General features: G+C 36.0%; 1 protein-coding gene across 1 annotated transcript; it reads left to right on the top strand.

The window, feature by feature from the left end:
• Nucleotides 1–20674: 20674 nt before the first annotated feature.
• Nucleotides 20675–21931, top strand: LOC125494417 (zinc finger BED domain-containing protein RICESLEEPER 2-like). Its single transcript, XM_048637974.2, has 2 exons — nt 20675–21719; nt 21846–21931. The coding sequence occupies exons 1-2, from the start codon at nt 20675–20677 to the stop codon at nt 21929–21931; spliced, it is 1131 nt and encodes a 376-aa protein (XP_048493931.2).
• Nucleotides 21932–24237: the final 2306 nt, after the last annotated feature.

The raw sequence follows: 24237 nt of genomic DNA, 5'->3' as shown, positions 1-24237 counted from the left end.
AAATTCACAAATTCAACTCTCAACAATGCAACACAACCACAAAGAGTTCTAAAAACACAACAATCTCCACAATCTCAATAATCAATCAACCACAAGAAAAATGAAGGGAACTTCCAAAAAGAGAGTGAAGAATTGAAGTTTTACCTTATGGAAGAATCAATAAAGTGGTTGATAAGTACCAAGTGAGAACAACACCCAAGAATGCTCCTTGCTCTTTAATTGCCAAAAACTCCAAGAATCAAAAACCCCCAAATTTTAGGGTTTTCAAAAGATTTTGTAAAAAGATGAGAAAAGTGGAGATTTTTGAAGGAAATTGAGTGGGAAATGAGATGAGAGAGTGAGGAAAGGATTGAATGAGTGAAAGAGAGTAATTTAGTGAAAGAATTGAAGAAATGAAAGGGGATGAGGTTTTGTGAGAGGGAAAGTGAGAGGAGAGGGAGAGAGAGGGTCGAAATGGAGTGAAGGAAGAAGAAAGAGAAAAGGGCGAATAGAAAAAACGTACCTGGCGGAAATACGATGATCCGCGACGCGGAAAAAGGTCCGCGCCCGCGGAGGTTCACGCGGGGAGTCGCGGATAGCTTGCGGCTCTTTTTTTATTTTACTTGCAATCCGGGCCGCGCCCGCGGGGTCTGACGTCGCGCCCGCGGTCTGCTGCAGCGCCCGCGGTTAGCCCGCGGTCTTTTTTTTTTTTTTTTTTCCAAAGGAAGTGGTGATGAAACCCACCCCTTTCAGCTCTCTTGATTTACTTCAAAGGTTGTCCTACAAGAAACAAAACACCAAAACACACAAAACAAAACATAACAACTCATCTCCAAAAAAAATATATACAAAACACGGGTTGCCTCCCGAGAAACGCTTAGTTTAAAGTCGAAAGCTCGACATCATGCAATCACCAAAATTTTACCTCATATCGAACAAATCATGAACACTCAGCTTAACCACATCAATAGAATAGATAGAGTGATCCTCTTTACCTCCCATGGCATCATGCATTTTAAACTCAACGTTTTGACCATCAAACTGCATGGTCAAAGAACCGGTACCACAATCGATCCTAGCATTAGCCGTTTTCAAGAACGGCCTCCCTAAAAGAATAGGGGCGAATGCCTATCATGCTCCATGTTAATTACATAAAAATCAGCGGAAAAGTCATCTTATCAACTTCCACTAGAACATCTTTCAATACACCTCTAGGAATGGAAGTGGACCGATCCGCTAATTGTATGACAACATTAGTAGGAAGCAATTCACCAAGTTCTACGGACTCATATAAGGAATAAGGAAGCACATTAATGGAGGCTCCCAAATCTAGCATAGCCCTATCAATCTTTGTGTCACCAAGGGTTATAGGTATAGTGAACATGCCCGGATCATTGCATTTTTTGGCATTCTCTTTTGAAAAACGGCGGAAACATGTTCACTAACCTTCACCTTTTGCTTCCCTTTTGAAATTTTCTTCTTTTTGATGGAACAAATTTCCTTCAACCACTTAGCATACAAAGGCACATCTTTTATCAATTTTAACAAAGGAATATTTACGACACATTGACTAAATGTTTCATAAATATCCTTAGAAGATTCAAGCTTACGATTGTCCTTTAATGCTTCGGGAAATGGGGGTACCGGTTTGAAATCCGGAAAAGATTTTACTTCTTGGTGAGAGCTAGGACTCACCAATTTTCAACTTCTTTGATGGGACTAGAATCCACCTCCTCTTCCTTTGTTACAATCTCCTCACAACCTTGCTCTTGCGGCTCTTGATCACCAACTCTTTGCCACTCCTCAAAGTCATGGCACTCACATTCTCTTGGATTCACCTCGGTTTGAGATGGTAGCTTCCCCGAACTTTGGGCTCAAGTTTATTCACGACACTAGACATTTGCCCACTTGTTTCCAAATTGTGAATGCTAGACCTTGTCTCCTGTTGAAATTGCACCATGTTGGACTGCATAGTAGTCACATTTTGAGCCAAGGCCTTGATCATATCCTCGGTGGACATTGAGTTGGAGCTAGAGGATTTCCCTTGAGCTTGATATGGTGCATGTAGGAGGAGGGTGATTACCTTGTTGAAAATTTGATTTCCTTGAAGAGTTGGATTCCCTTCTTGTAACTAAGGCCGGATGATCTCTCCATCCGGGATTGTAAGAGTTTGAGAATGGATCATACTTCCTTTGCCCTTGAAATCCCACGGCATTCACCTCTCGGGTTTCCTCTTGCAAAGTTGGACAAGAATCAGTCGGATGATCGTTGTTGGAACAAATACCACAAGCCTTCACTTGTTGTTGATTACCACTCACCAAAAATTGCCGAAACATTCCCTTAAGGTCGGACACCTCCGACTTCAAAGATGATGTAGAACTTGCCGCTTTAACTCCCCGAGTGGTAATTCTCTTAGAATAAGTGCGAGAACTCTCAGCAAACTCACCTATGAGCTCCATGGCTTGTTGTGGTTCTTGTTATCAATGTTACCCCCACAAGCAGCATTACCATCCTTCTCTCACGGAAGGAGCCCACCAACTAAGTATAACACAAGATCCTTCTCGGCAAAACCATGATAGGGACAACAAGCAACGAGCCTCTTAAACCTTTCTAAGTAGTCATAAAGGATCTCATCATAACCTTGCTCAATGTTGCTAATGGCCCTCTTAAGCTCATTCAACTTGCTTGAAGGAAAGAACTTCTCCAAGAAAGCTTGCTTCATCCCCCTCCATGTGTTGATACTGTTGGGGCTCAAATGATAGAACCAATCATTAGCCTTATCCTTCAATGAAAAAGGAAAGGCTCTAAGTTTGATTTGATCCTCCGTAACACCCCTTGGCTGCATACTAGTACAAACAGCATGGAATTCCGCAAGATGTTTGATTGGATCTCCCCATTTAAACCATGGAAGCTTGGCAGTAATGAACAAGACCCGACTTCAGCTCAAAAGTAACATTCTCCCCTAACTCTGGATATTGAATGGCCAATGGTGCTTGGTCCAGATTAGGAGCAGAAAGCTCCCTCAATGTCGGATCAGCTCTAGGCGGCATCTCTTCTTCCTCAACTTCAATATAATAAGGGCAACTCCGGAATATCCCGAATTTCCTTTCTCAACCGATAGAGTGTCCTTTCGATCTCTGAATCAAACAACAAAGATCCAATATGAGAAGCACGGGTGTGAACCATAAGACGGGTTCACACACCAACAACAAAAGTAAACAGAAACACACAAAAAAAAAAACCCAAACTTGCTGCCTTCCCCGGCAACGGCGCCAAATTTGGCGAGGCCTAAGTCGTATCGGCTAACGCGCAAATAAATCAATTCTATCTTACACAAACGTAGTATAAGGAAGTAAGGTTCGAATCCACGGAGAAGGTAGGTTTGGTTTGACTAGATGTGTGCTATGGTAACAATGGGGGGGTTTGAGGAATGAAAATGAAACAACAAAGCAAAAACAAGGAAAATCAAATAATAAACGAGATCTTGGCAATCAATCTTCACAACCAGTTCAACCCTTGATCATTGAACAATTCAACACCTAAGTTACTTGAACGCCCTATTGTGAATCATAAGATTCAATCTCCCCTAACGTAGTGGTAAGACTAAGCGAGCGCTCTAATCTACCCTTAATGGCTAACAACCTACCGAGCGTTCTAGGTTTAATTAAGCAATTAGATAACAACTAGGGAGATTTCAATAGCGTAATCTAGCATTCACACAAGCGATCGAATGCAAAATTATATGATGATTCTTCTTATACTCAATCATCCACGAGCATGCGATAATTGGGCATAAACTACAAACCCTAGATAATCTCAAAGCAGACAATTATCTAGATAGTAGAGATTGAATAAGAAAAGTTAATTGATCAAGTTAACTTAAGCACAAAAACAATCAAACATGAAGAACATGAAGAATCATCAACATTCAAGCAATTAAAGGAAGAATTGAACTCACAAGTTGATTAAAATGGTTGATTCGATTGATACACCAAGATGGAAGATTACCTCCATAATAAAAGAAATTACAATTTTTTATTTGAGTTCTCTCTAAAAACCAGATGAAAAAAAAACGACCCAACACAAAAGACGAACTCTTGTTTTTATCCGAAAAAAAGGGGAAGACGAAAAGCCGAATTTCTCGTTGCAGGGCTCCGCGACCGCGGAGGAAAGCACCGTGACCGCGGAGGTGGTCCGCGCCCGCGGTGAAGTCGTGGAGGAGCTCTCGGCTCTTTTCTGTCATAATTCGTCGCGGCCGCAATGAAATCTCCAGTGACCGCGGAGACCTGACCTTAGCTTCTCATCTCCCTTCTTGAAAATGACTTACTCATACCAAAACTATTCATGAAGCGCGCATTCCACTTCCTTGCTTCACTATGATAACTCTTCAAAGAGTCTCTTCGACATGCTAACTTCCCAACTTGAACTTTCTCCAACACAAATGAGCTCAAATGATTAACAAGAGCATATTACAAAATTGTAGAGAAAAAGATCAAAATCATTACAAAACTTGTGTTAAATCCCATTAGTAAGTAGTGAAAAAGTGTCAAGAATGCCATATAAACATGTAAAACTATTGTCTGAAAACATAAGCTCCTATGAAAACAACTTAAATGCTACTACTAATACAAGAGTCTCTCCACTCCAGATTCCCAATGAGATGCATCTTCGAACCTGTAATGTCAATGCCGTCTCAACTCTGCCCCCCGAAGGATCACCCAGGATCAATAGGCAAAGCCATGATACAAACACAACAAGCACGTAATCAGCAAAGCTGAGTACTACATATCAGACATACTAATCCTAAACATGATACTACAAAATAACTTGCAGGAATAAAAATAATGAAACATATAATAATCTGCAGACAACTCTTACTGAACTAGACTCTAAACTTTATTTCTTTCTTTAAATGGAATAGTTATTGGACGAGTTGTCTAACCTGAAAATAGGAAATATGGGAGCTACGACATATTCCAAAATGACCTGCGATATCGAGGAACCTTTGAACTAATGAGGAATGGTGATCAATCCAATCCTAGAAAAGCCATGGGCTACCACCATGTACTCCAACCCTTAGTGTCCAACTCTAGACGTGCACCAGTCTAAAGTCTATAACCTATTCTCGTTTCACTTTACGTTGAATATATTTTATTACTTTGTTGACACCAACCAAAAATAACACATAACTAATAATCACACAATCATAACAAAATCCTTTTTATCTTTGATTAACAAGTGTTCACAACTTATCAATCAAGACTCCTTTAACTTCTTTTTATACTTTACTAACTTGCTTGTTGAACCTAGCCAACAATAACTTTACCTTTATATAGGTATAACTTGTACTTACCAAATAAGATCCACGTTCTTATAAGATAATAATAATACTCAAGAATCCATGAAAACATGATTCAATCTACTTACATTAATTCACTCACGAATTAATAATAAACTTGACTTATCTGCTTGCATCAAACTTCCATACAAACATTTATACTCATAAATACTTCTAGTTTACATGTAGCACACAGGCAAATAACATGTAAAACAATTCCAGTAAATCATATATATGAACAAATAGAGTCCTATACATGATACTAATAAAAAACATCTTAGAGCATGCTTCTAAATCATATAGCACGTAGACGATGTACGTACCTTGTATAAACAAATCTGTAGGCCACTTTTACGCTCTAAAAGTCTCCTACTATGAAATCTCCGCCAAGAAAATAAAATAATGAAATAAATATCCGTAACTAAAAATTTACAGCAACTTTAAAACGACCAAAACCCCTTAAACGTGTTTTAAAATCGTTTTTCGTACAAACTTTCGTTATTTTTAATCCCTAGTATAGTACAACTATTCTAGTGATTAAAAATCATTTAAAAACCTTAAAATACTTATTTTCTGAAATTACAGCATTTAAAAATTTAATAAATCTTCTGAAAATATATTTAATACATATAAAATTATATACTAACCAAATCTCATGATTTATACTTTATAAATATAGTTTCTAGTGATTAAAAACCCTAAAAACTATAAATTTCATATAAAAAACTGAAAATAACTTAATTAATAATCTAAATTTATTATAATATAATAATATGCCGAAATTATATTGCATATAAAACAATAATTTAAATCTAAAACATGCTAATAAATAATAAAATAATATAAAAACTATACTTTAATGGAATCTTAAGAGAAGAAAGAAAAACAACCACAACAATGGAGAAGAAAGGGCGCCGGACACAGTGCAGCAAAAGGGACCGGCGGCAGCAATAACTTGGTTCTTGAAAAGATTTGTGACGTTTCTTGTTCAACAAGAAACGTTACTTGAAGAAGAAGAAACAATTTTTGAGAAGAAACGAAGAACGACGCACACAAAGAAGAAGAGAGAGAAGGAGCGCCGAGTGAGAGAGAGATCACGTGGAAAGAGGAGAGAGAAATAGAGTGTGTAGGGTAAAATTTGGGTTTTTAGGATATTTAAATAGAGGCTTTTCCTATTGGGCTTAAAAAGAGATTTTAAAAATAAACTTTGATGACTAATAAGATGGGCTCATTAGGACTTTAGTCATCAAATAACCTTTCCCTTTTTATCACTTTTGGGCTTTCGATTCCATTAAGCTTCCTTTTCAAATACTTTTAATAATTAAAACTCTTATTAAAACATGCTTAATTAAAACATTACAATTTTATTAAGCTATGAAAAATATTTTTAGTTGACTTTTAAAATAGTCAACCCTTTTTAAAAGTCAAATCATTTTCCAAACTCATTTGGATTTAAATATAACTACATAAATACTTTAATATATTTATGAAAATTCTTTAAAATTGTGGGGGATTACAGTCTACCCCCTTAAAAGAAGTTTCGTCCCGAAACTTAACACAAAACCCTCGTACTTTCAAATATTTGAACTCAACATTTCGAAAACTTTTGAAGAAAGATAGTGCCTCGTGTCACTTTCCCATTTTTAAAACACTTGTGTTACTTATGAACATTTTCTTATGCGGAGACTCTACCTCTTTTGCACTAACATGTGCAACTTGCCCTCCATAGGCATACATATGCATGAAAATCTCATAAAAATAGACAAAAGCGCGAAATTTATCGCATTCTACCCCCTTAAAGAAAACGAGTTACGCCCTCGTAACTCACCTCAAGGAATAGGTGGATACTTTTTCTTCATATCCTCTTCGGCTTCCCACGTTGCCTCTTCTGACTCGTGGTTAGACCAAAGAACTTTGACAATATGAACATCTTTGTTGCGCGTACTACGCACTTTCCTGTCGAGAATCTTGACAGGTCTTTCCTCATATGTGAGGCTACTATCTATCTGCACTCTTTCAGGCTCTAACACATGACGCTCATCAGGGATGTAGCGCTTAAGTTGGGATATATGAATACATCATGCATCTTTTCAAACTCCATTGGCAATGCCAATCTATAAGCTACTTTCCCAATGCGCTCCAAAATCTCATATGGGCCTACATATTTAGCACTTAGCTTGCCCTTTTTCCCAAATCTCATAACGCCTTTAGTGGGTGATACTTTCAAGAATACTTTATCACCTACAGCAAACTCATCTTCGCACGTTTTAAATCTGCATAACTTTTCTGCCTATCTTGCGCAGCTTGAATTCGAGCCTGAATCAATCTGACATTCTTGACGGTTTCCTCAATAAATTCAGTCCCCAAAACTATATTTTCGCTAAAGTCATTCCAGCAAATGGGACTTCTACACTTCCGTCCATATAATGCCTCAAAAGGTGCCATCTTTATACTCGCATGGTAACTATTGTAAGAAAACTCAATCAAATCTAATTGGTCCTCCCAACTTCCTTGAAAATCAATTGCACAAGCTCTCAACATATCCTCCATAGTGATTAGTCCTCTCAGTCTGACCACGGTCGCAGGGTGAAAGGCGGTACTCATTTTCAATGTTGTCCCAAGGTTTAATTGGACCTTTTTCCAGAACTTAGATAGAAATCTAGAGTCACGATCCGAGATAATGTCCTTTGGAACTCCATGCAATCTCACTACATGCTTGATATAGGTCTTAGCGAGTTGCTTCTTTTTCCATGTCTCCTTAATAGGTATGAACACGGCGGACTTGGTCAGTCTATCCACAATAACCCAAATGGTATCATTTCCACTCTTCATCTTGGGTAAGGCAGTCACAAAGTCCATAGAAATAGAATCCCACTTCCATCCAGGAACCTCTAACGATTGAACTTTCCCCATAGGTCTCTTATGGTCTATTTTCACCTTCTGACAGGTGAGGCACTTAGACACATATTCAGCTACTTCTCGCTTCATGTTCGGCCACCAATAGATCACCTTAAGGTCTTTATACAACTTGTCACCCCCAGGGTGCACGAATAGGAGTATTGATGCCCTCGTCCATAAGACGTCTCTTAAGGTCATTGCACTTTTGTGGTACACACCACCTCCCTTTAAACCTTAGACTCCCATCATCATGAATCTTGAAGTCTACTTCCTTACCTTGCTTCATTTTCTCCTTGATCTTGTCTAGGTGCTCATCCCCGACTTGACCCTCAATAATCTCGTCGAAAACTGACACTCCCAAAGAAAGATTACTAAGTCTAGCCTCACTTTCCCCAGGATTTAGAATTTCTAGGCTCAACCTTTGCATATCTCGACAGAACTCCTCAGGGACTATCAAAGCACTCAAGCTATGACTCGATTTTCGACTCAAGGCGTCAACAACCACATTTGCTTTCCCCTCATGATACTGGATATCTAAATCATAATCCTTAATCAACTCTAGCCATCTTCTTTGCCTCATATTCAAGTCCTTTTGAGTAAAGATGTTCATCATGCTCGGTTTCATTCCTTGGCATATAGTTGGTTCTTTCTCAAAGTCTCCAAAATAATCCTTAAATGTTCATCATGCTCGGTTTCATTCCTCGAATATATCAAAATGTCATCAATGAAAACCACTACGAACTTATCCAAAAACTCATGAAAGATCCTATTCATCAAGTCCATAAATATCGCAGGAGCATTGGTTAACCCAAATGGCATTACAGTGAACTCATAGTGACCATAACGCGTTCTAACGGAAGTCTTAGGTACATCCTTATCTGCTACCCTCAATTGATGATATCCTGAACGTAAGTCAATCTTCGAGAACACACTTGCTCCATTCAGTTGATCGAATAGGTCATCTATTCTAGGCAAAGGGTACTTGTTCTTGATGGTAACATTGTTCAACTCCCTATAGTCGATACATAACCTCATACTCCCATCCTTTTTCTTCACGAACAATACAGGAGCTTCCCAAGGCGATGCACTAGGCCTGATGTAACCTTTATCTAGAAGTTCTTGCAATTGCGTCTTCAACTCACCCATCTCAGGAGGTGCCATTCTATAAGGTGCCTTACATATAGGTGCAGTTCCAGGAACTAAGTCTATGGTAAACTCAACGGCTCTTGCAGGCGGCATACCTGAAATTTCACTCGGAAATACATCCATAAACTCATTCACTATTGGAACATCCTCAAGTTTTAGTTCAGCTTCCTTACTAACATCTTGCACGCTACAGAAAAATAGCTCACACCCCTTTCTCATTAACTTCTGCGCTTGCATAGCAGAGATCACTCCAAACTTCTTGGGTTTCCCAAATCGTTTATATGAGGTCAATTTTCCCGAAGGGTTTCTCAACACTACCTTTTGAACTTCACAATCAATCCTAGCCTTGTAATGACTCAACCAGTTCATCCCACGAATCACGTCTAAGTCTCCTAAGTTAAACTCGATTAAATCAGATGGAAAGACACTCTCTCCTATCTTCAAGGGCAGGTTCTTGAACAACTTAGTACACTTTACGACTTCCCCAGTAGGAATACTGATAGACAAGTCAATTAACTCATACTCTACTAATCCCAGACGCTTTGGAACAGAAGACGAAATAAAAGAATAGGTTGCCCCCGAATCAAATAACGTTTTAACGAAACTGAATTAATAGAGAAATTACCAGTTACCACATCAGCGGACCTCTCTGCTTCGCTATGACTCATCACGAACACTTTTCCCGCAGGCTTGTTCTGGGTAGGATTTTCATTAGCAGGCCTACTATAGTTTCCTTGGTTATTCTGACCTCCAGGCTTAGGACCCTGGTTCCCTGGCTGATTGGACCCCGATCTAGCCTGATTACCATTCCCCTGAGTCTTCAAATCTTTCCCGTGCTTGGAGAAGCACTCATACTCTCTATGACCCTTTTTCTGGCAATAGTGACAGGTCACTAGCTCTTCCTTACAGTCTTTCCCAGGCTGGTTTCTGTCACACTTCTTGCAATTGTAAACCCTTTCAGGTCTACCCTGACTACGGTTATCCTGGTTGTTCCTTCCTTGGAAATTCACATTTCCATTCCGGTTTTTCTTAAAGTTTCCTTGGTTTTCCCCAGTACTAACCTCTTTTCTCTTTTCACCAACTATCCCATTCTTCTTATCTCTCCTTGATTGCAACCCATATATATGAGAAGCTCCCCCATACACCACATCTAAAGATGTAAAGGTTTCACCCCCTAATCTCAGCTGGATTTCATCAGTCAACCCTTGTTCGAACCTTTGAGCCTTAAGCTCCTCAGTAGCTACCACCTCAGGTGCAAACCTAGACAGGGTTATGAACTTACTATAATATTCAGAAATAGTCATACTACCCATTCTAAGGTTGATGAACTCTTGAGATTTCTGTTTCCTCATGAAGGCGGGGTAAAACTTTCCTCTCAGCACAACCACAAAGGCTTCCCAATTGAATCCCTCAGCAGCACTCAATCTAGCCCCATTTTCTCTCCACCACAAATCGGCCTCATCCTTTAGGTATAAAACAGCCTGGCCTACTCTCATATTAGCAGGGCAATTCACTACTTCAAATAACTTCTCAAATTCCCTAATCCAGTTCTCTAGGAAGTAGGGTCAGATTGTCCCTTAAAGTAAGGTGGTTTCACTTTGGCCGGTCTTTCGAACATCTCTCCAGCAGTCTCTGGACGTTCGACCTTGTCCTGATTCAGTTTCTCCGCCAAGAGGCGAATATCATCAGCTAGTTCAGTGTTGTTAGCCATTTTACTTCGGGTTCTGAAAGTAATATAACTCTACTCAGGTTCCAGAAAACTTACATAGTCGTCTAAGCAAGGCAACACTTGATTTGATCATTAAAGATCGCATCAACATACAATTCCACTAAGTTCCAATATGAAATGTTCTCTAATATTCATATAATTGTTCACGTAAATAAATTCATATCCACATGAAATGGAATTGAGCAAGAAAATATAATCACATAATGAAAATAAAATAAAATAAAAAAATATTTCCCATTACGTGCCCAAAATAAATTCTTATTCCTCCAATAAATAAACTATATTTTAATTTTATTCTTCCATAGAAGGGAAAAATAATGTGAAATAAAAATAACACACTAGTATCTATATTTTTCCTAGAATGGTAACTCTATAAAACACTTTTGTCTTGTTGGCACATATCTAACAAATTCTTATAACTAAAATCTTATGTATACCTATATATAAAAAAAAGTATATAAGTCTATATATAACCTATGGCACTACATTGCCATCCTTATCCTTGTCTTCCTTATATTGCTCATGTATGAAGGTTTCATCACTAGCTTCATCCTCTTCTTGATCCTCATAGTAATCGATGAACTTCCTCTGAATCTTAGACCTTCTAATAGGTATGGTGTCTTCGTCCTCTTCAGGTTCAGATTCAATCCTCATACATGCATCATAAATATCCTCTCTAGTAGTACCTCTAGCACGGTCCATCTCTATGATGACTTCATCATCCCTAGCAAATTCCTTCCTCAAAATACAACGCATTATCCAATGCAGGTCTTCATACTCCCTATGGTCAATGGGTGCATGACGGTCGTCGGCTTCATCGTCAGTCAGAATGATGGGGTTAAAATAGTTTCCTAGATTAGCAGCCATACTCGCAGAGCTACATCACAATAAACCAGAAGGTTTAGCACTCTTTCTAACGTGTTCCCACAAATAACAAGAGGTAAACAAAAACAAAGGCATGTAAATATACACTTTGCAGGCAAGAATTATAAACAGTTAGTAGGGAAGAAAAATATTCATGCATCAATAGCAGGGTAGTATAATAATAATGCATCATTACAGAAAGAAATGATAATGTGCAGATTTGCAGGAAGAAAAATAATAATGATGCTGAACTAACTTCCTGATGCAGACATATAATGTTTCTATCTTATATGTCCTTCTTATACTACCCATTCTCACAATACAATACTATAAACCTTAAAGGCATGAAAAAAAAATGCAGACACTTTTATAAATAATATTACTTAAGTGCCTGAAAATAACTTTTCGAATAAAAAAAAAAAAATTTCGGACCACATGATCACTCGAAAAAAATTTCTTTCACTCGAAATTTTTTTTTTTTTCGGACTCCTCAAAATTTTCGAGAGAAGAAGAAAAATATTTCGAACTTTCAAATTTTCCGGAAAAAATTTTCGAACCTCAATTTCCGAAGAAAAAAAATTTCGGTTCATATCAAAAAAAATATTTTGGTTCTCAAAAATATTTTATGTCTAACTTTTCGAAATGAAAACGTAGGAGCAATACCACTACTACAAAAAAGGGCAAAGATAACTGTTAAATAAGGCTTTACATAACAGTTTTGAGGTGTTATCCAAGTCAATGTAATGTAAAGTAAACATAACACCTGATGAAAGTGTTATGTTTGCCAGAGAAAACATTACAGTCATTTATAATACACGTTATGCCACTAGATAACACATTTTGTAAATAAGTGTTATGTTTGCTATTTATATAACAAATTGAAAAAGGAAAATTTAACACGTATCCTGAATAACTGTTATGTTTTCCTATAATATATATAACATATATTACTTATAACTATTATCTATGATATTTTTTAAAAAAAGAATCAAATTATCATTTCACATATATATTGACAGACGCAGCACAACAATGTCGTACAGTACAATTCCTTTTTCTAACAAGATAGTACAGTACCTGTATCTGTTGTATAATTAATACTCAACCCATAAGATCTTACAAACAATAAATTGAATATGATATTCCAAACTTCCAAAATTCTTTATATCACAAAATAATTCAACTAATATTCATAATTTTAAACTTCTAAAAAAAACCACATGATATCAATATCCAAATCCAAAAATACAATGCCTGTCCAAAAGTGGATCAAGGTAAAAAAAAATTAGGCGGAAAGTTAGAACTCATTCATCATTTGTGCTTCGTGTTGATCTCCGACGTATGTAATCCACAAATCCCTGAGTTCATCAATTTTCTCCTGAGAATAGGTTGGGCCAATGCCTTAATAGTACTATAATAAAGGTAATTAGAAAATAAGTATTCATATATAAAAACTTGAAAAGTAATTAAACTTTGTAATTATTCATGCATAAATTAAAAGGAAACAAATGCACGTGTCATGAATTAGTAGTAAATTTGCTGGTAGTATATCGCATTTGTTGGTAAATTAGCTAGCAATGTTTTTGTTGCTTGCTTTGTTGAGGAAATCTACTTTAAACAATGCTTAATTTTCAAAACTTTTTTTTATCATAGTTATAATTCACCAAACATCATAATACTGAACAAAATTACAAGATATTAATAAATCAAGTAATGTACAAAATAAAAAATGAGGAAAGAATGGATAACAACAAAAGTAAGGGGCTTTGGGGTGCAAAATGATAGACTTATAGAGCTATTTACTCCAATAGCACAAGATCATCCAGCTCATAGTCCACAATTTTTGCGATACACATTTTGACGTTGGAGCTTTCAAGATGTCGGGAAACACACAAAGTCGAAGAACCCACTAATATCCTCAACAAAAGAGAGAAAGGGACCAATATTCGAAACCATAAACAGTAGAAAAACACAGGACAAGCAAAATCCCAGAAGAATATATATCAAACTAAATACGTGAAAAAGGGGAACCCATCAAACGAAGAATAAAGAGAAAAATGACAAGAAAAATCAAAATCACCTAACTCAAATTAGTGAAAAGGAAACAAGATTAATGATAAATGTCTAAACATCTAAACGAGCTTCTACGGAAAACAAACACTATCAAAGTAAAGATAATGCAATTGAAACACAACTTAGACTCATTGACTGATCATCAATTCATGCTCCTACGCATCAATAAATAATTGTCACATTTTCAGGACTTTTGCACTCTAGGATCTAACACATATGGTGCTTAACTTAATTGTTCTTAAGCACTAAAAAATGATATGGATTCTTTTTTTACTTTAATTAAATACATAATCTAGATAGACTCAAAAAGCAATTGAGTGAGCCATATATACTCTTACATAATCTAATCTAAATTCCTGACTTATACCAAGTCTCCAGCAATATTATTTTAGACACAAAGGTTAAGTTGGTAGCCTCTAATTCTTATGCGTAAAGTGCACAATTTATCTCAAAGATGTTGCAGTTAAGTAGTCTGGAGCTGAAATTGCAAATGCAACATAATTTATCACCAAACTCGAAATCCAACACACAAACGGTGAGATTTGAAATAAAGGAAATGAGAGCAAGAAGACCTAACCCAGAAAATTGTAAAATCCATAAAAGACAAGGAAAACAGAAAAGGAGGAGCAAGAAGATGGAAAAGAGTAACAGAAGTATACTTTGAATAAAATCACCTCAAAATGACATATTAAATCAAAGGAACAAAAAAAAAACAATAGATCCAAAAGAGATATGGGCACCATTTTAATAAATAAATAAAGTATTTGTTGATAAAATCGACCAAATAAGATCGACAATTCATAGCCAATGTTGACGAAATCAAAACCTAAACCGTAAAACATGAAATATCAGGCCTAATTAATCAAAATTCGAAATTAATCAAATATCAGGTCTTTGAACTTAATCAAAATTCGAAATTCGAAATTAATCAAATTCGAAATTAAGATGAAGGTTTTCTCACCTGCATCAATACATGACTTCCATGTCGATCTCTTGTTCCAACTTCCAACGCAGTGCAGTGTAAGATTATGCATGAAATCAGCACAAGCATATAATTCTATATTGAGTTTAGACTGTGGACGAGTGACAAACATGAACACTATATATTTGACTTATGGGCCATGTTCCTGATAGTAGTTATGGATTTATCATTTCTCCATTTGACCCATAATACTAATCTGTCTAGGACGAGAGCAGAAATCCTAGGACGTTCAGAGGAGAGAGACGAAGAAGATTAAGAAAGTGAGAATGGAGGCGAGAGTAGGAGAATGAAGATGGTGGGTTGAAAGGAAAACCGGGAGAAAAGAGAAGTTGTGGGTAGAATAGGGGTAAAACCGTTCTCACATTCTTAAGCTATAGTAGACAATGTTCTCACTTTAATGGGTATGGAATTATTTTTGAAAGCTTTTTTTATTATTAATAATAAATCACCACATTCTTGTAAAAAAAATTAATAATAAAACACCACACATTATATAGCAAAGATAACACACATTAAGATAATTGTTAAGTGATATATTATCAATACAAGCTAAGATAACAGTTCTTCTGTTAAAACGTTAAATTTCGATTTTATATAACAGTTCATAAAGTAAGAGTTAATTTAGGGGTGTTATCTTTGCTTTTTTTTGTAGTAGTGCCACTTACCCTTTGAATTCTTTTAGAAAAGGTCACAAATTCATCAAAAGTTTCATCTTTGTTATGAAGAAAAATAACTCATGTGTATCTTGAATAATCATCAACTATGACTAATACATATCTTTTACCTGATCTGCTTTGGACTCGTACCGGGCCACATAAGTTCATGTGAATCAATTCAAGTGGACTTTGTGTACTTACCATCTTCTTTGGTTTGAACGAGGATCTAACTTGTTTCCTTTTCGCACATGTGCCACAAACTTCATGATTCGAGACCTTGATTGTTGGAAGACCAACAACTAAGTCCTTACCGCTTAGCTTGTGAAGCAAGGTCATGCTTGCATGAACACACTTTTTATGCCAAAGGAGTGGTTCGTCTTCTATTGCACTTAGACAAGTCAGATTGTTCCTAGGAACCAGGTTCAGGTCAACAAGATACATATTTCCCTTCCTAGTTCCTTCCAGTATCTTGGTACATATACCTACATCACTTACTACACAACATTCATTAGTAAACTTCATATGTTCGCCTTATCACAGAATTGGGAAATACTAAGTAAATTATGTTTCAAACCCTCGACCAAAAATATATTATCTATACCTACAATGTTACCTGTAAGATTGTCTCCAAATGATTCCTCTTTCATAGACTGAAAGTGAGAGAAATTTAGTTTTGTCCCCTATCATGCGCTTAGAACAATCGCTATCGAGGTACCAAAGGTTGTTCCCCCACACTTTAGTCTGTATCCAGAACAATTAGTCAGTGGTAGGAACCCAGTCTGACTTGGGTTCCTCTGTCGGGCTTGAGTTCCTTTTAACTTTCCACACTTGCTTGATTAACGAGTGTTCTATTTCAATATGTTCTTCTCTGGTGGAACATTCAGATGCTAAGTGACCATTGTTCCCATAGTAAGAACATATTCGGTTACTTGGCAGATCAACCTATTTTTTCTTTTTCTTCTTGTGATTGAAACCTAGTCCGTTTCTTCTTTCATTTTTATATTTTTGTATCCAGCTAGCTGGATCAGGAAGTTTTGTTCTTGAAGATTCCAATTTCCTTTTATGTACCAGATTTTCATTTAAAACAAAATTGTATTCAGATTTCAATTTTGTTCTGGTATTTCTAGGGGAACTGGTTCCTTCAGGAACAAATAGTTTCAATTCTACCATCTCCATATTCAAGAAGTAGTTTTCATTTTTAACCTTTTCAAATGCTTCAATACGTCGGTTTTCATCAAACACTTCAAAGAACAGTTCCTCAATACTTGAGTTTAAAGTTTTAAACCAGTTTGAATGTTCTTTGGTGACTTCCAAGGCATTCTCCATATTCTCCTCTCTAATGCAGATGGCCTTGTAATCATCCAAAGTTTCCAAAAGCAATTTAATAAGTTGGTTCTTTTTAAGTTCTGATAACTCTTCTTCAATAACATTAATGCATACCTTGTTGTTTGACAAGTCCTACTCATCATCTGTCTTTGCCATGAGACATAGATGTGATGTTTCTTCTTCAGGTTGTTCCCGCTCCTCATCAGAGTCAGATTCCTCCCAGGTTGCAACCATGGCCCTTCTCATTTCAATTTTTGAGAAAGGCTTTTGCTATTCCTTCCCTTTTCTCCTTGTATTTTCCTTTTCCCTTGTCGTTCTCCCAAAGTGGACACTCCTTAATAAAGTGATTAGGACTTCCGCATTTATGGCAACTTAGCTTTGAGGGCTTTCTAACACTGTTTCCTTTGTAGTTCCTGTTAAAGAACTTCTTGAACTTTTTCACGATCAATACAACTTCCTCATCATCCATTTCGAAATCATCTTGTTCTTCAGACTTGAAAGCTAAAGCCTTAGGTCTACTAGGATCAGTCTCATGAGTTCCTAGGTGCAGCTCATGAGTCAACAAAGAACCTGCAAGTTGCTCAACATTAAATGTGGTAAAGTCCTTAGTTTCTTGCAAAGCTGTTACTTTCGCCATCCATTTGTCATCATGTGTGAGACTCCTTAGGACTTTACGAACCTGTTCCTCTGGAGCGATAGCCTTTCCTAGAGAGTCAAGCTCATTGATAATATTGGAGAATCTAATGAGCATATCTTGAACTGACTCTTTAGGTTTCATCTGAAACAACTCATATCTGTGCATAAGCATGTCTATTTTTGATCTTTTGACTTCCCTTGTTCCTTCGTATGTCACCTGTAGAAGTTTCCATATTTGCTTGGCAGATTTGCGACCCGTGATTCTATTGTGTTCATGGGGACCAAGACCACAATGAAGAATCTTCTTTGCCAGGTTGTTCATTTCCATCTTATCAAAGTCCTCTTTATCATATTTTGAGAGAGGTTTAGGAATTGACTCACCTTTTTCATCCTTCTCCGTGATTCAAAGTCACCGATTTCAATGACTCTCCACACTTGATAGTTTTCAACCTTAATGAAGATTTCCATATGGTTCTTCTAATATGGATAATGCTTGCCATTGAACATAGGTGGACGTTGGTTGAGTAACCTTCGTCTAATCTTTCTCCCATAGTGTTCATGATTACCAGGTACTAACTCCTCAGTGTTAACTGATTTTGGAGGAACGGACTCTGATACCAATTGTTAGTGTAGTATAAACACTAGATCAACTACAAGAGGGGGGAGAGGGGACTTGTAGTTGGGGAGATTTTCAAACTTTTTGCGGATAAACTAATTTTAAAGCTAATAAAGAGAAATGGCAATAAGGAAGTACACATGAAGATCCTTTTAACAAGGTTCTCTTAATCAAGTTTTTAGGAAGAAACCTTGCTCTTTTATTTATAATAGTTCTTACAACTTATTATAAATTAATCCTCACTTAGTTCCTCTAGGAACCAGTTCCCAGTCACCAGTCACGTTGTTCCCCCTAAACACCTGACTATCCTTACTTGACTTTGTAATAGACCTGATCAAACATGGCCCGGCCCGTAAAATCACCGGGTTTGGGCAGAAAATTATGGCCCGAAACTGGGCTTCGGGCTTGTTTTTTTGGCCCGTCTGAAATCGGGCCAGGTCTGGGCTGATTCACAGGCCCGCTTTTTGGCCCGGCCCGGCCCGGCTCTAAAAGTTCTTGCGTCTTGGTCTTGCTGTACTGCTAGTCTGCTATGTTAAAAAAAGGCGCTGGAATAGTAATTCAATAGTGGAATGTTTAAAGAAACTGGGCCAATGTTTTTAGACACTAAGAAATTAAGAATCTATTATTCTATTGTCTAACCTAGGAGAGAGAAAAGAAATCTGAAATTTTCAAAAAAAAAAGCGTGGCAGCCGTTTTCTACTTTTCCCCCTTCTCCATCCTATTGTCTTCTTCAGTTCTTCTCTTGAATCTTCATTTAGGTATGTTAAATGCTTAAATTTTAATTCTTTTTGAGTTATAGCATGTTTATGTATATTGTATGTATATATACATTTTAAGTTCTCAATTTTTTGCTATTTTTTTTGTTCATTTTAAGTGTTCGAATTTTTTTTTTTTTGTTGAATTTTTTTTATTCTTCGGTTTTTTGTTGCATTTTTTTTGTTTTTCGGTTTTGATTATTTGTTGCTGAATTTTTATTTTTCGGATATTTTTGTTGCTTGTTTTTTTAATTGTATTATGTTAATTTCTTCATTTCTTATTTTCTTGCTTGTTATATAATATATGAATACTGCTCTTTTTATTTTTTGTAGAAAAATATTGCTGTTTTTTTTTCATTAATAGTATTGTTGTTTTTTTTTTTCCTGCCGTTTCTTTCTTCTAGTAATATTATTAACTAGTGTTTTCAATTTTAATAATTCTGTTTTTTCTTTGAGTACGAATAATACTGTTTTTTTAAGTTTAACAATGCTGTTTTTTTTTTTTTTTTGCATGAATGATACTGTTTTTTTCAATTTTAATATTGCTGTTTTTTTTCTTTAGTACGAATTATGCTCTTATTTTTCAGTTTTAATAATGGATGTGTTATTTGAAAGTTTATATGGAATTGTGTATGATTATCTAAATTATAAAACGAAAGTTATTATGTTTTTTTGTTACTAAAGGTTGCTGTTTTTTCATTATATAATTTGGTTTGTTTGAGTATTAGTATCTTAAAAGTTGTAATTTATTCTAATTGCACAGAGTAATGACAAAACCATCTTCTAGTAAAAAAAGACCACTTTCAAATGACGAGGATATCACTATCATTGATGAGGATGAAGAAAATAAAGAAGATAGTAATTTACCGGTTGATGCACGGACTTCAAGTGTATGGAAGGATATGAACAGAATCACCCAAAATGACAAGAGCTTGACAAAAGCGGAGTGTAAGCATTGTAAGCGTATCTTAACTGCTAAATCTTCAAGTGGAACTTATCATTTAAGACGTCATCTTAATAAGTGCATAGCTAAAAATAATGCTAATGCACTTCTGGAGGACAAACTATGGCCTTAAAAAATCCAAAAATTGATCATGATCAACTTAGGAGAGCTATTTGTATGTTTGTTGTTGCTGGAGCTCATTCTTTTTCATTAGTTGAAGAACCCGCTTTTAAGAACTTGCTTTCTGTTGCTTGTCCTAGCTACAAAGTCTTGAGTAGGCATACGGTTAGGAGGGATGCACTTAAGTACTATGATGAGGAAAAAAAGGTTGTTGAATTTGACTTACAAAATGCATCAAGTAGGATTTGTTTTACTTCTGATAATTGGAGAAATGATAGTACACAAGATGAATATATTTGTGTGACCGCTCATTGGATTGATACTAATTGGAAATTGCAAAAGAGAATTATTAGATTTGGTGCATTAACTCCTCCATTTGATGGGATTAATATTGCTGAGGATATATCTCTTTGTTTGGCTAAATGGAAAATTGATGGTAATGTAGGTTCATTTACATTGGATAATGCATCCTATAATACTACAATGGCTAACCAAATTAAGAGACAACTTGTGAGGAATGGAAAGGAGCTTTTGTTTAATGGTGAATTCTTTCAAATTCGTTGTTGTTGCCATATCATTAACTTGATTGTTCAAGCCGGTCTTAAGCTTATTGATGGTGTTGTGGAAAAGATTAGAGCAATTGGTAAACACTTTAGGAACTCAATTCCCAAAAAGAAAAATTTTTACCATTGCTCAACAAACTTATCATTTGGATGCTAAGAAAAGAATTCGTGGTGATTGTTGTGTAAGGTGGAATTCAACTTATTTGATGCTTAATCGTGCTCTTTATTTTCGAGCCGCTATTGATCATGTGGTGGAAAAAGATAATGAAATAAAGATGTATCTTCTTGATGATGATGAGTGGCAAAAGGTTTATGTGATTCATGATTTCTTAAAGGTTTTTTATGATATCACAAATGAATTCTCATCTTATAAGACTCCCACCGCAAATATTTATTTCAAGGGTGTTTGGGAGATTCAATGCATGTTACTTGAAATGGCAAATGGACCACATCTTTTCTTAGTTGATATGGCTAAAGAAATGCAAAAGAAATTTGACAAGTATTGGTCGGATTATAATTTGTTGTTGTCTTGTGCTTGTGTTTTAGACCCTCGATATAAGCTTGGATTTGTTGAGTATTGTTACTCTACTCTTTATGGAGAATCTCATGCTAAAGAGAAAGTGGCAAATGTTAGATCGATGTTGTGTGAATTGCTTAAAGAGTATAGAGGTGTGGATGGTGGGGGTGTTGGTGGTAGTGGTGATATAGGTGAGGGCACATCAAGCCATGCTACTAATTTTACTAGTGGTAGTGGTAGTGATACGATGGCAAATTATAGTTCTTGGATGAGTAATAAGCAAAGAAGCTTTGTAGATAAATCACAACTTGACCTTTATTTGGAAGAAAAAAATGTTGCTCACACTTTGAAACTTGATGTGTTGGATTGGTGGAAAAATAATGGCGGACCTCGACATCCACAACTTGCGGCATTGGCTCGTGATATTTTAGCAATTCCTATATCATCGGTTCCCTCCGAGTCTGCTTTTAGTATGGGCAAGAAATTGATTAATCCTTGGAGGGCTTCACTTACATCAATGACCATTGAATCTCTTGCTTGTTATGAGGATTGGCTACGTGCAAAAGGTTTCTCTTTAGGTAATTATTTTCTTTTCTAAGTTAGTAATTTGTATATAAAAAAGTTTATGTTGGTTATTCATAATTCATACATATATATTTAATCTCCAAATTGACTTTCTTTATTATTTACTCTTGTTTTGTAAGGTCACTCTCTCTTTTCAACTCAATATGAAGAATGTGAGGATGATGATGATCATAATCTAGATGAAGAATGTAAAATTGTTGGCTAATGATTTGGAGTTTGTTGTAATTTGAGATGTAACACCTAAGTACTCTACTATTTGCTTTTTATTAGACATTTGAATGTTTGGACTTTTTTTTTTGTTTAGACTTTTGTTCATCTCTTATGGTTGGAGTTTGAAAAATGTAATATTGTAGTGGTATTAAACTTGATTTTGGAGTATTTGACTTCTTTTTACACTGTTTAATGATGTTACTTAACAAATTAAATCACTTGTATTAGATGTTTTTTTTATATTTGTATCGAATTTTCAGAAAAATATACTAAATAGTGGACAAAAGTAACAAAATTAGTTAAAATGGAGCAAAAAAAGTCAGGCCCGTTCGGCCCGAAAAAAGCTCGCATGGCCCGGGCTTTGTGCACAGCAAATAGGCCCGGCCCGCTGACATGGGCAGTTTTTGGATTGCCAGGCCCGTCCCGACTTTTGATCAGGTCTACTTTGTAAGTGCAAGAGACACTCAAGAGGGGGGGTGAATTGAGTGTTTGTCCAAATGTTGTAACTTTTTCGTTTATAGTTAAAACAATAAGAGAACAATTCTCTAGCAGCGGAAATAAAAGCAATGAATAAACAACACAAGGATTTAACGAGGTTTGACTTCTAATAAGTCTACGTCCTCCATTCACTCACTCTTTTATTAATCAACTCAGAATAACAAAAGATTACACTTAATCACTTATGCACCTATGCACAAGATGATTCCCCAACCTCCACCTATGGAAGTTCGACTCAACCACCAACTATGATGGTTCAAACTGAACTCACAGAATGCTCAAATATAACCAGTTTTTCTCTCAAAAACAAACAGCCTTACATGCTTAGAATGAGAGTAATTTAAGATCTATGTGGTATTCGGGTTTATGCTTAGATTTGAGAGTTCAAGAGATGAAGTGCTTTTGCTTAGAGTATTCTTAAATTATGCGTGCAAAAGCTTAAGGGTTTTGTGCCAGCAAAACTCCTTAAATAAGCCTTTGGTAAGTAAATGTTTACATGATATTATGAGAGTATATTTTCTCGGAAATATGGAAATTATTCAAGGAAAATATACTCAGTATAATTCATATAACACACTTACCATAATTAAGAAATCTTGCTCACACAACAAACCATGCATCTGTGTATTTTGAAAATCAATTTTGCGCAGAAAGAAAACTTTCCTAAAATACGAATGCATGAAGTAAAACCTTGAGGATTGGTTCAGATCTGTTCCCAGACTGTTTCAATCAACCAAGTTTTACTTGTAGTTGTGTATGACAAGTAACCGAGGTTTCTTATCATCCACAACTAGCTCATCTCTCTAGTTTCAAACCTTTATATTGCATTCAAACCTTTATACCACTTACATTGCATCTAAGACTTAAATTCTACAACTTGATCTTGGTCTTCATGCAATTCTTCAAGACTTGGCTTCACTAGCTTCTTCTTTCTATCCATTGAACTCGTACTTTGGCACCTACACATGTAAACAGAAACATGCATACAATATATTAGTTCCATGTGGTTTGTCATCATTCAAAACTCAAAACACGGAACTTAACAGACTTCACTAGAAGTCTTCTCTTTCTCTCTTCTCTTTCTCCTTATCTTTCTCTTTCTCACTCTTGAATACAAGATTTTTGTTCTCTCAACCCACACTCGAAAACTATTATAAGAATAATTGCTTGAAGAGTAATAAATCGAAATAAACTTTTTTATAAAATAATACAAATAAATCTAGGAAGTTATATATTAATTCTGGTTCGTTATCGCACCATATATAGGATATCTTCAGCAGCTCCTACATTTGCTCCATTACATAGACGTGGGTGTTAAAACTCACCCATGATCTATCCGTTGATGCTACATTATCCACGCTCATTTTTCTCCACTAAATCCACGATCATCCAGCCACTTTTCCATAGTTTCAGCAGTTGGTTAGTTGTGCGTTATCTTCTCGGATAGTTGGTTACACCTCCAAGATTCTAGGAACTGACTCCCTAGAATCTAGGAGCAGCAGTGTGGCTTTAGTATTCTTCGCAACAGACTTCAACGAGTTAGGATTTGTTACGCTCAACTTCAGCCATGCAATCTATAATGAAGCAACAAACACATACTCTTTCTAATAGAATGGATATTATTTTTATTCAAAATAATATTCTATGTAATTAGGTTAGCAATTTTATAACACTCAATATTTTGAGCAAATTAAACATTTTATTTATATAACTTGACTAGATTAAACTCATAACCGTTTCTCCACAAGTTATAATTAAATAAATTATACTCAAGACAATATGAAAACTTAATTTACACAATTA

This window comes from Beta vulgaris, chromosome 6 (genome assembly GCF_026745355.1).
Source record: "Beta vulgaris subsp. vulgaris cultivar EL10 chromosome 6, EL10.2, whole genome shotgun sequence".
NCBI classification, from domain to species: Eukaryota; Viridiplantae; Streptophyta; class Magnoliopsida; order Caryophyllales; family Amaranthaceae; genus Beta; species Beta vulgaris.
Note: the sequence above shows the minus strand (reverse complement) of the source record. Positions and strands in the feature narration are given on the sequence as shown.

Bases quoted from the DNA above. Each gene is read 5' to 3' on its own strand.
- LOC125494417 (XM_048637974.2), top strand. From the start codon at position 20,675: ATGGTGTTGTGGAAAAGATTAGAGCAATTGGTAAACACTTTAGGAACT. The intron at 21,720-21,845 runs GTAATTATTTTC...TTGTTTTGTAAG, and splicing joins TGCAAAAGGTTTCTCTTTAG to GTCACTCTCTCTTTTCAACT.